Source organism: Thunnus maccoyii, chromosome 23 (assembly GCF_910596095.1).
Source record: "Thunnus maccoyii chromosome 23, fThuMac1.1, whole genome shotgun sequence".
Classification (NCBI taxonomy): domain Eukaryota; kingdom Metazoa; phylum Chordata; class Actinopteri; order Scombriformes; family Scombridae; genus Thunnus; species Thunnus maccoyii.
In genome coordinates this window covers 6606710-6618081 of record NC_056555.1, presented here as the reverse complement: position 1 = coordinate 6618081, position 11372 = coordinate 6606710, and the positions used below count along the sequence as shown (strand labels likewise).

Below are 11372 nucleotides of genomic sequence, written 5' to 3'. Positions count from 1 at the left end.
CCAGATGAGCCGACCAGAAACGGTAGACTAGGATGCAAAACAGGTAAAGATAGAAGCTGCAACATCTTTCGAAATTCAGAGATTCAGAGGTTGATTGATTGTGTCTGACACAACGGAAACATTTGGACTCCCTCAAAATCAGAACAGTCATAGCTAGTGGCATAGGGGAGAAGAGGGATCATTCATCATCATCATTGAAGTTAAACAGAGTGATAAGACATTAGACATACCTGTCTGCTGAATGATGTAATGATTTTTTTTTTACAGTTGTTTATGGTGATCCATTATTCTGCTACAGGAGTGCTTTGAGAAGTGAAATGTTCTGTCCACAATAAAAGCTCCACCATTAGAATCCATTGTTTACTTACATGAATTCAAACTTTACAGCCACAGGAACTGAGAGTTTGATACTCAAAAGATAGAATATAACTTTCAAAGGTGCAATATATAATATTCCCCACTAGATGTCGCACAAGATTCTGTTACTCTATTGCCTATTTCACGCCTCAAATGTTTTCAGAAACATATTTTAGTGTACTGTTTAGCTGTAATATGAGAATGTTTGTGACCTGGCTGCCATCTTGGAAATGGATGTGGGCAGGACAGTGAGGGACTCACATACACTAACACGCACGCGGACCGGTTATCAAAACAAAGAACACAGAAGCTAGAATTACAACACACACGGAGGGAGTGTGACTTCATTCTCTGCTCAGGATACCACTACTCCACTTTATCTTTACATAGCAAATAGTTGTTTGCTGACATCTAGTCGGGCTGAATGTCGTATATTGCACCTTTAAATCCAAGCCTCCAACTTTTACAAAACATCTGAGTCTGATGACATTTTTCCCCTCTCCTCTCTGACCTTTACATACGAAACTAATGAGTGCAATGAGACAGTGATCACCTTTAAGAAAATAAAAAATAATAATCGCAGATCATTATTTTGGCATATTAGTCACACAGTTGTATCAAAAACAGGTTTAAAGTACAATAACATGAATTACAAAAGGCACAGGGTACCAGAGACCATGGAGCCAGTGGCAACAAGATAAGAACAGAGAAATTCAACAGCAATAGATGCCAGCAGTCGTTTTACTGTCACTAGTGAGGCCTCAGAGATTTTGGTTATCAAGATGATTTTAAGTAAGGATACACGGTAATTAGAGCCCCAAATTCTGCTAGTTAATGTGCAGTGCATAAAATCATTTGTAGTAAAACGAGGATTTATGAGAATGTCATTTCTTGCATCATTTCCTGTTTCCTACTTTTTTAACATTAAAGTCATCTTGTACTACTTTCATTTGTATTTTATTTATTCTTTCTTGTATTTTCAGAAAGCTTGTTTTAATTGTGTGTTTTGCCTGTTTTTCATTTGCAATTTTTATTAATATTTATTTCTGTTTTTTAGAAGAAAGATGGAATACATCAAAAAAAATATGGCAGAAAATATAGGAGCAAAAGAAAGAGACCATAGATAAAATAATGAAATGTTAAAGAAAGATTAAAATAGACATAAGTAATGAATTTAAGAAATTTTAGATTCATTAAGACAATTTCAAATCAAACATTGAGAAAGGAATTCTTGGTAGAAATTATTTTTCATTTAAATACTTATTTTTATTTTATTTAGCTTTAAAGAAAATCCTCATTAGAAGTTTTTCCTTCTCTCAGGAAACGTTTGAGCTCTGATGCTTCAGGCTCCGTGTTGAGCAGCGACAGACACACAGCTGGAAATTTTGCAATCAAAAGGCAGTGAAACTTTTCCTCTCTGTTGGTCACTTAATGACATGAGAGCTGATAAAACATTCTGTGTCTCTGGTGGATTCTGTAGCTCTGTCTGCTGTGCATGTTAACACTCACAGTATGGTGAGTAATCAGGTCACGAGCATTATCCTGACAGTGAGAGAATTGCACTTTTAATGATGTGTTTAAACCCTCCAGACGTGTTTAATGAGCTCGCCAAAAAGACACCAAATTTGTTAAAAGAAAACATTGAAATGGCAAAAAAGCTTTTCGAGTACTGTCACTACAGTATATCAGACAGCTCAAGTATTCAAAACTCTATTCAAAACCTGGACTGATTACTAGTTTGGATTACTAAATCTTTGCATGCATCAGATTAAAATATTAAATTCATTTTCATATTCTGAATAATATGAGTAATCTCTGATTATTGAACATATTGTACATTAGCATGCTCAGCAGACACAGCTTTGAACCACAAACACAGAGATGATGGTGTTGGTCCTCTCATCATGTCAGGTCAAAGCTAAGTCACCACAGCACTGTATGATGCATGTTGTGCGTATGAATATGTGCCTGTGTACGTGTGTATGTGATGTGTGTATGTGGGACTACATGAGTGACTCCAGGCTCTCAGCGATGTTGGTCTGACCAAGTGGTACGGATCCGTTGGTTTCTGGACTCTGCAAGGCTCTCTGGTCTTCCTGGCTGCTCACCAGACTCAGCACAGCTCGATACAGATACTGGTACTGCTCCTGTAAGGACCCAAACACATGCTCAAGGCTGCATTTGCTATATTTTAATAAAAATGACACCTTATAAGCCAATTCTGTCTAAACTGTATTGATTCCGATAGCATGAGCAACTTCCTAAACCTCAAAACTTGTAAATATGGCTAAGGTGAAGATACTCCCCTTATTGTTGTTTTAAAGATCATTAAGTGGTGACAGAGAGAAATCGGAACATAAAGAGTATTTTGTGTGTGTTTGTCATTACTTACTATATCATTAAATACACCAGGCCTCATGAGGTTGGTCATTCGTGCCACCTGGTAGACATCTACTACTCCCTCCTCCTCTAGCTGGCTGGACAGGGTGGTGAGAGCACAGAACAGCCCGGATATAGCACCTCCCAACCTACACACACATACACACACACACACACACACAGAAAATGTACCTTTGCAATGAAAGAACAAAGTGTCAAATGAATCCCGTCTGTGTTGTACTCACGGGTCATGCACGACTGTAGGTGCATCTGTGCATCTGCTGTGCTCTCTGACTGTGTTGACCAGATCAAAACTGTTGCTGATGGGGCTGTCCGGGTTGGGCCAGCAGGGGGCGCTGTACTGACGCACCTCCAACACATAATTGTTCTAAACGAATGCAGAGAATGAGTGTCTTTAAATGTATTTATATGTTAAATATTCTATGTGTAAGGCCTGAGCACATTAATTAATAGTCAAAAGGAGTACATGGAGCGAATTTCTGTGCATGTGTGTGTGTGCGCTACCTGTGACGACTCCACTGTAAAGTCCTGCACCAAAAGTCTCTCCTCATTAGACAGAGATACATGTTCCTCCCGCGAGTATGACACAGTAAAACCCTCAAAGCTCATTGGCTGGTCTTTACTGGGCCAGTACACACAAGACTCCGCCTCTCCACTCTGAGATAAAAAGGAAAACTGATAAGAATGTGTGTGTGTTTGTATATAGTCATTTTATAAATACTTTATATAGTATATGTGTGTGTGTGTGCATTATACCTGACTGTGTGTGTCAGGCAGACGGACAACAGTGTGTGTGTTGTGCTCCCAGATCATTCTCCAGAAGTCTGCCACCGTGCTGCTCAGAGGAGTCTGGCTCACTATGAACTCCTTACTGTGGTGATGTCCCTGTGAAAATACGAGTACCATCAAACTACCAGCAGCAGCTGGTGTTTTCCACGAAATAGCCTGGATCAATGACTTTAATTACCTAGCACTGTTCTGGAAAAGGTGGCTGCCAAAGATTTTACCTTTTTTTTTCAGTAAAGTTTAAAAAAACCCAGCAAAAGTGCCCTTTAACAAAAACGTATTAAATACAAAATTTGCAGTTGTTTTACCAGGACGTAGGAGGCGTTGATGTAGCCGGTGGAGTTTGTGTCTGAAGCGGTCAGACAGACTCTTGATCTCTCCACTATATAAAAACACAGAGACATGAGTAAGCAACACAACACCTGAAAATATGAAACTTTGCATAGTTTGAGCCTCTTGTCTATTTTCACCAAACTGATGAGCCAACAAATCACAGCAAGTGTCATATGCACCTCAGTTTACCACTGACTTAAGTGTGATAAAACTTCACAAGCTCCCCTTGCAGGACATCATGATCTTGCATCAGTTCACCATTCAGTGCAAGACTTTGTTATAAAGTTATAATTAATCAAATTACAACAAACCGACTACCATATAGACAGCCTTGGGCTTTTAAGGGTCATTTGGAGGTCTGGGGTCCTGGGTCAGTTACCCAGTTAGTAGTCCAGCCCTGCTTACCAGGCATCAGAGCTCTGGCTCTGTTCCTCTCAGCGTTGCCGTCTCTCAGAGCAGTGCTGTAATCTGCGTGCTTCGCTTGACGCTGACTGATCAACTGAAACACAACAAAGAGAGTCAGTTACATCAACAGCATTCAAATGTGTCCAGTGACATGATAACAATATGATCTTAAACCATTGTTTATGCAATGTGGGGAAAAGAGAAGCATGATACTGTATATACCTTGAACTGTTTGTCCATGCGTGTCCTGCCTGATGCCCCAGGGGTCAGGAGGTCAGACACATAAGTGTGGAGGTGGTCAGACGTCACAGAGGTGTCACGACTCAAGATGGCTTCCACCAGAGCATCATGGATGAAAACGTACTGCTCCTAGAGGAAAGAGACAATATGTTGTATGCAGTAAGGATGAACTCCACTGAGAGCACCATTGTGTGTGTGTGTGTGTATGTGTGCATGCGTATATGCGTGCATGTTTGCTTACCTCCGTCTGAACCAGGAAGTTCCTCTGAGTCCGCACATGTTTCAGGAAACCAAGAACATTCACCATCCCCTGATCCTGGATCTGCTGCAGCATGCTGTCTATCACTATGTAGGTTCCTGTTCTTCCCACACCAGCACTGTGACACACACACACACACACACACACATCACATTTCAGCATTCTTGATTTGTGATATTGGGCTACATAAATAAAAATGAATATATGGCATATCTGAAATAGTGAATTAGTAATTGACAAATTTTCTTTAGGGTCTTTTCAATATCAAAGAAGAATCTATCATTTCCACACACACACGCGTGCGCACACACACATGCACACACACACACACACACACACACACACAGTCTACCTGCAGTGTACCAGGACGGGTCCCATCTCCTGTGTCCGGGCCCGAGAGGATGTTCTGATGAAGGACAGGACAGGCAGAGTGTATTCTGGGACGCCCATGTCTGGCCACTGGGTGTAGTGGTAATGCAGGACTGTGTGTTCGACTCTCCTCTGAGACGCCTGCAGGACCAGAGAGGTTTGGAACTGAATCCCAAACTGACAGTGTTGTTTGTTGCTGTATATGTGTCTTGGACAGGGAGAAAGTGTGTGTGTGTGTGTGTGTGTGTGTGTGTGTGTGTGTGTGTGTGAAGCACCTTATTTGCGGTATCTCTGATGGTGAACGTCCGCAGTGTGTAGTAAGCGAGGGTCTTGCTGCTTTTCAGGGTCACCTGGTATGGACCGTATTCCTCCTGGTTCTCCTCCGGCCAGTACTGATCACATTTTGTCTGTAGAAAGATAAAAAGAATAAAACAGGAGCAGGTGTGATAGAACAACATACACATTAATCTGTTTGTACTGATGTGGCCGTTTCAGAGCAGTAGCAGAGTGAGCTCCTACCCGTCCTTTCTCCTTGAGGTTGGTGATCATGACGATTACTCCAACGTTCTGCTGCCAGATCATTCTCCAGAAGTCTTCCCTGCCTGCTCTGAGAGGCCCCTGAGCTGCGATGTACGCCCTTGTTCGCTCATAACCCTGCAGAGGAAACAGCTATTTGGTGAAGAAAACCATGGATATAGTGGGTAAAAACATACAGTATCTTCCTCACAACAACAGGAAAAACCTGCCCTGTCAGTCCACCTATTAACACGCGAGGCTGACAAAAAATGTACTTACATCGACAAAATTAGCGTTGATATAGTCCCCACATTTGCCATCTCTGTCCAAACTGTTGGAGAGCTTCACTCTACTGTGATCATCTGCGAGAGGAAAACGGTTCATCAGCTTTGTCACATTTGACTTGTACAGTAATATAAATGCTGAACAGTGACGTACAGGCCAGTATGTTGATGTATCTGTTCTTGCTTTTGTTGTCGGGGTGAGAGGAACTGTCGGCAGTGATGCCCATGTCCACTGTGCACGCCTGCACCTCCTAACACACAACACAACATACAACACACATAAATATTAGGTTAAACGCACAGAAGAGGCTAAACATGCTAATTAGCACTATGAGTATCTTAAAGCCACTTGAGTGAACATTAAATGTGGCTGTTTTTGTTCTAAACAAGCAGGTTTTGTTATCTTTTACTAGTCTGCACTAAATGTTTATAACATAACAATATGAGGTAAAAAAAAAAACAACAAGAAATGAGTACTTATGAATGAAATCACCAGAAATAAGAACAGTTGTTCATGATAGAAAAAACACAAATTTTGTCAATTTAAATTTATGCTACTGCTTCTACGTGACCTGTATTAAAGCCTTCTATTCAATCAAGATGTGTGAGGGAAAAGTTAAAGCTTCAGACTTACAAAAGCATAAAATTATTACAAGTGCAGTTGCAGGGATGGTAGGATTTACATTTTTATTTCATTAAACCATTTCATTATTAAAATATGGAAACTGAGACTTAGGCTCCATGAAATTGGGTGAACTATTTAACCTGTCTCCATTTGTCTGTAAATAAGCTTCCAATACAGACTGAAAACACATGGACACAGAGAATAGCAGCAGAGAAAAGCAGCAAAAACAGCTCTGCCTCAGAGAAATATTGAATCACTAAAACTTCCATCTGTGCACACTTAAAGCAAAATGCCTAGATTCAGTATCACATCTGAAGTACACATGATGCAAGCTGTACAAATTAACAGAGGTTCCAAAACTTTTAAACAAAATTCCTGAATTGTCCAAAAGGAGAGTAAAACACCTTTGCGACTGGAGAGGGGTGGTAAGTGTCTTACCTCATAGGATTCTTTGACAATCTAATGGAGGGTGGTGAGGATGCAGAAAGCACGACGATGGTGGTGGAAGTGGTGAAAGGAGAGTGGGAGGGATGGGGGGCAAGATGACAGACAGACAGGCGGACAGACAGATAGACAGACAGACAGACAGACAGGGAGTCAGTGCAGGTACAGGAATATGGGGATCAGATACACACAGAAAGGCGGTGCTAAGTGGGGAAATACACAGATTTTCCCATCTGAGTTCTGTACTTTTAACTTTACTCATATTAGCCATGTCCCTCCATTCTACACTGTGACATAGCACAAAGACATCATTTACATTTAGATTGCACAGTTACCCAAAAGTGTGTATCTACAAATCAAGACCGCTCTGCCCCTATGCTTCCTCAATGTAGTGTCTTATGTTTTTTCTAAATGAAATGTAAATTGGCGTCAAATTAACCAAATAGGGTTGCTGCTGCAGCTACAGAACAGATTGTCACAGAATGGGGGCAAACATACAAATACACTGGGCAATTTAAATACAATGCAATTCCAATCTGTGTGTGTTACTCAGGAGTTTCATGCTAGGAAACAGAGGTGACTAATGTCATGCAGATGTACCTATTGTTCACACTGACCCACAAAGTTGTTCTCAAACACATAACCAACATTCAGATATGTCAAAACTCCACGAGACATTTATAAAACCTTGCTGCACATCCTAAACAAGCAGAGATGGAGACTTTACAAGCCTAAAAGCCTGAGAGGTGGTTTTCAACAATCTGTCCTAGTTTGTTCAAACATGCCTGTCAAATTTGAAGTCCTGTCTTCAGTTTGATTTGTTTGTGTATTTGAATGTGGCAACCAAATAGCACTGCCATAGTTAGTACCACCCTTCCTTAATACTGTTACATAACTGGCTGTACATGGATGTTACACATCAACGCTTTGCTAAATGATGTTCCTAAAGAACATGATGTTAACAGAGAAATGGAGGAGCATTAAGGAGCTATGACAGATGAGGTACTGTCTACTTATACACATGAACCAATGCTACAGTAATCCTATAATCCTTTGATTTCACGGTGGTTAAACTTTTGCACTAAGTGATTAAACTAAAAGGAGCAAAATCTATGGAAATATCCAAACAGAGTATCTATCTGCCATCAATTTTCCCAAATATTTTGTGGCTGTTTATGTTCCCCTCTTGAAAAAAAAAGCATCCACGGACATTTTGCTGAACTCAAATCACAAACATTCCTCAAACACACCTCAAACTCCTTGGAGAAGGTGTTGGTGGAGTGGAGCTCCATGACATGCTTCACAAACTGCTTCACTGTCAGCGGCTCATGACCATCTGCAACACAAGAGTAAATGTTTGATGTTACAATGACAGACTCATTCATTTCTTTGAGTGTATGTGTGTGTCTGTGTGTTACCTGTGGCCAGCAGCAGAGGTGTAGATGGAGCAGATATGACTTTAGGTGATGTGTTGTCATCTGGGTAGAAATTAGCTGTCTGGAAACAGTTTCTGTGACACAAACAAGCCAGAATCTGAGTGAAGCACGCAGGTGAAATTGATGCAGACAGATGTTGACCCTGTGTGTGTGTGCATACCTCCAGTAGATGAGGATGCCCACCAGTACCAGCAGACAGAGGATGGTGAGAGTGGAGACAACAGCCAGAGGAATGACTGTCCTCTTCTCCCTCTCCACACCCCCGACCAGCCCGACACGAGACTCGTGGCTGCTGTTGCTGCCCTCTGAGAGAGATGAGAGATCGAACAAGAAGGGTGGAGACGAATGCAGAGAGGAAAAAGACAGATAGAGTGTAGGGGAGTCAGAAAGTGAGAGATAAAGGAAAAGGAGACACATGGATCACGCCAGTAAGTACGATTATATATTTTTAAAACAGCTGTCAAAAATGCTTAACAGAGCGGAGAAAAGAATGGAAAGAATAGGCATGAATTATAAATTATTTCAAACTCTTTTGAACATTTTTAAAGAATGAAGCTGGTGATATTCTGTATTTATTTTTTTTATTGCCATAAAAAGACTAAAAACAACAATGAATTGATCCTAACAAGTATTGTCTGTGTAGTTAAAGGCTGATATATTCTTCTGTGCCATTGTTGTTAATTAAAAAATAACTACTTAATACTTAATTAACAAAGAAAAAATGTGTTAATTAAAAAGTACTTCTTGATTCAATCCCACATACAACATCCTGCTGTCGTGAATACTCAGAGATGCACCAAATGTGCATTTGTTGGGGGACTGAAAATAGTCCCCAACAAATCTATTTACTCCTGTTAGGGTAACATTTGCATTAACTACAGTGCCCAGCAGATTTGGGAAATTTCCTGGCCTTTTTTATAAATGAAACTATCCAGTCAAGACTCTACTAGGCCATGCTTCTACTTGAATTTGTGTTTGGGAGACTGCCCTGTCACGTTCTGTCACAGAGAGGCAGAGCTAAAGAAAAGCTAAGCATTATGCACCATTTACCTTCCATTTGTTCCTCCACAGCTTTATTGGCGTCTGTCAGTCTGAGCAGAGGAATGAGACGACCCAACATTGGACTCCTTCCAGCATTAAACAACAACCCGTCCACACCTGACATCTCCTGCAAACTCTCTCCAGCTACACCTCTATTCTCTCTGCCACCTCCTTCCATGTATTCCTCACTCTCTAGACCTCCACTTTGTTTAACATCACCGTCTCCCTCCCTGTCGTCCTCGAAAGTAGAGTCAACACCGACAACTCCACTGTCAAGACTTGTGTTGTGATCCTCTTCATTATGTCCATCACCACCATCGTCGCCATTATCTTTGCCGCTGCCAAACGGAGGGAACTCTGTTGTAGGTGTGTCTACACTTACAGGTGGCTGCAGACCATCTCTTCTTCCAGATTCAACTTCTTCATTGTTGTCTGACCGTTCATCACCTCTGTCAACACTTTCCTTTTCACCTGCACCTTTGATATCTTCTTTACCATCACTACCTTTCTTTCCCTTTCCATTCCCCATACTGTCAAAGAGTTGCAGATCATTGCTTCCTTTACCATCTTCTCTTCCATCTCCACCACTCTCTCCAGAACCACTGACGTCCTCAGGCCAGCTAGAATCTGTCTCAGACTTGATTTCAGTCCCACTGCCAGTCTCAGTGTATACTGTGTTTCCTACTACAGTCTCACCTTTAGTTTCTCTCTCTTTTTCTTGCAGCATGTTATGACTTGCTGTGCTATTGAGCTGTCTGGCTTGCTCATCACTTTCACCTTCTACTTTTCTCCACTTTCCTTCTCCTGTTATTTCTTCTTCCTGACCACTTAGCTCATGTTCCTTCTCTTTTATTTCTCTTTTGGTTCCTCTCCCATCTATAGTCATTTCAATTCCTATTGATCTACTCTTTTTCCCCAAATCATCTGCCTTGAAGATTACAGTTGAACTTGTAGTAGAGAAGTTAGTCTTTACTGTAGCACCTCCATCCAATTCCTGATTGAGCCTGTTGCTATAAAAGCCAGAGCCTGATCCACTGTCATCTGTGTTGGTTTCCTCTGACTTAGAAAGACGGGACAAAGTCAAACCTTTAGAATCAGAGTAAGACGTGACTGAAGTGTAGATGTGATCTCCTTTTTGTCTATCTGTTCTGGCCTCCTCTTCATTGTGGGGACGTGCTAAGATGTTCAAACCATCGTGAATCCTACCGTCAGCTTGAGTAAGAGAAGTATTTCGGGTATTTCCTTTGACAGTGTTTGTTTTTGATGAGTTGATCGTACTCGAGTCATAATCAGGAGACAGAGAAAGAGAGTATGCAGCACTTAAGTGAGCCTTTGAACCCAAAGTGGTAGAGATCTCAGAGACAATAGAGTGCTCTTCAGAGGGCTTCTCATTATGATGAAAGATAATGGCACTCCTCTTATCACCAGGGAGGGAAGGAGGAGAAGGATGTAAAATGCTGGTGTATTCATTAAAAGGGTTGAGTGATGGAGGCGTGACACTGAATGAATCTGCGGAGAATCCCCCATCTGTGATAGAGACTGCAGGGTTTGCAGGGTTGACTATCACTCCACCAGGCAAGATATCTGTTAAGCCAGAGGACTGGGAAATAGTTGACTCCTTAAACTTGGACGTGGGTTTATGCACTGCAAGAAAAGCCAAAGCGAATGTCTAAAAAAAACTGAACAGAAGTAGAGCTCTCGGTCATAATCATGCCCAAACCATACACAAATTGCAAGAAGAGAGTCAGATATAGGAAATGATTGAATTCCTGGTTGAAGAGATGTCATAAATCAACTTGGTGAAGGCAAACGGATAAGGCACCTTCAAGATGAAGTGAAGCCCGCATTCTGTAAGGACAGAAGAAGAAAAAAACAAA

The 11372-nt window shown here is 41.2% G+C and overlaps 1 protein-coding gene across 2 annotated transcripts in view; it reads right to left on the bottom strand.

Annotated features, from left to right (window-relative positions):
* Positions 1-1348: 1348 nt before the first annotated feature.
* Positions 1349-11372, bottom strand: part of ptprz1b (protein tyrosine phosphatase receptor type Z1b) — a 57138-nt gene continuing 47114 nt past the window's right edge. The window contains exons 15-33 of one of the 2 annotated variants that reach the window (XM_042403620.1): positions 9505-11139; positions 8615-8759; positions 8437-8528; positions 8269-8354; positions 7013-7033; positions 6104-6200; positions 5945-6027; positions 5669-5803; positions 5425-5556; positions 5133-5290; positions 4763-4898; positions 4504-4650; positions 4282-4375; positions 3852-3925; positions 3514-3642; positions 3262-3414; positions 2982-3124; positions 2750-2885; positions 1349-2504 (exon numbers count right to left, since the gene is read on the bottom strand). In XM_042403620.1, the coding sequence (XP_042259554.1) occupies positions 2361-2504; positions 2750-2885; positions 2982-3124; positions 3262-3414; positions 3514-3642; positions 3852-3925; positions 4282-4375; positions 4504-4650; positions 4763-4898; positions 5133-5290; positions 5425-5556; positions 5669-5803; positions 5945-6027; positions 6104-6200; positions 7013-7033; positions 8269-8354; positions 8437-8528; positions 8615-8759; positions 9505-11139 (3740 nt within the window). In that variant the 3' untranslated portion in view covers positions 1349-2360. The remainder of the gene's footprint in view (positions 2505-2749; positions 2886-2981; positions 3125-3261; positions 3415-3513; positions 3643-3851; positions 3926-4281; positions 4376-4503; positions 4651-4762; positions 4899-5132; positions 5291-5424; positions 5557-5668; positions 5804-5944; positions 6028-6103; positions 6201-7012; positions 7034-8268; positions 8355-8436; positions 8529-8614; positions 8760-9504; positions 11140-11372) is intronic. The other variant, XM_042403621.1, reaches the window with a different exon arrangement.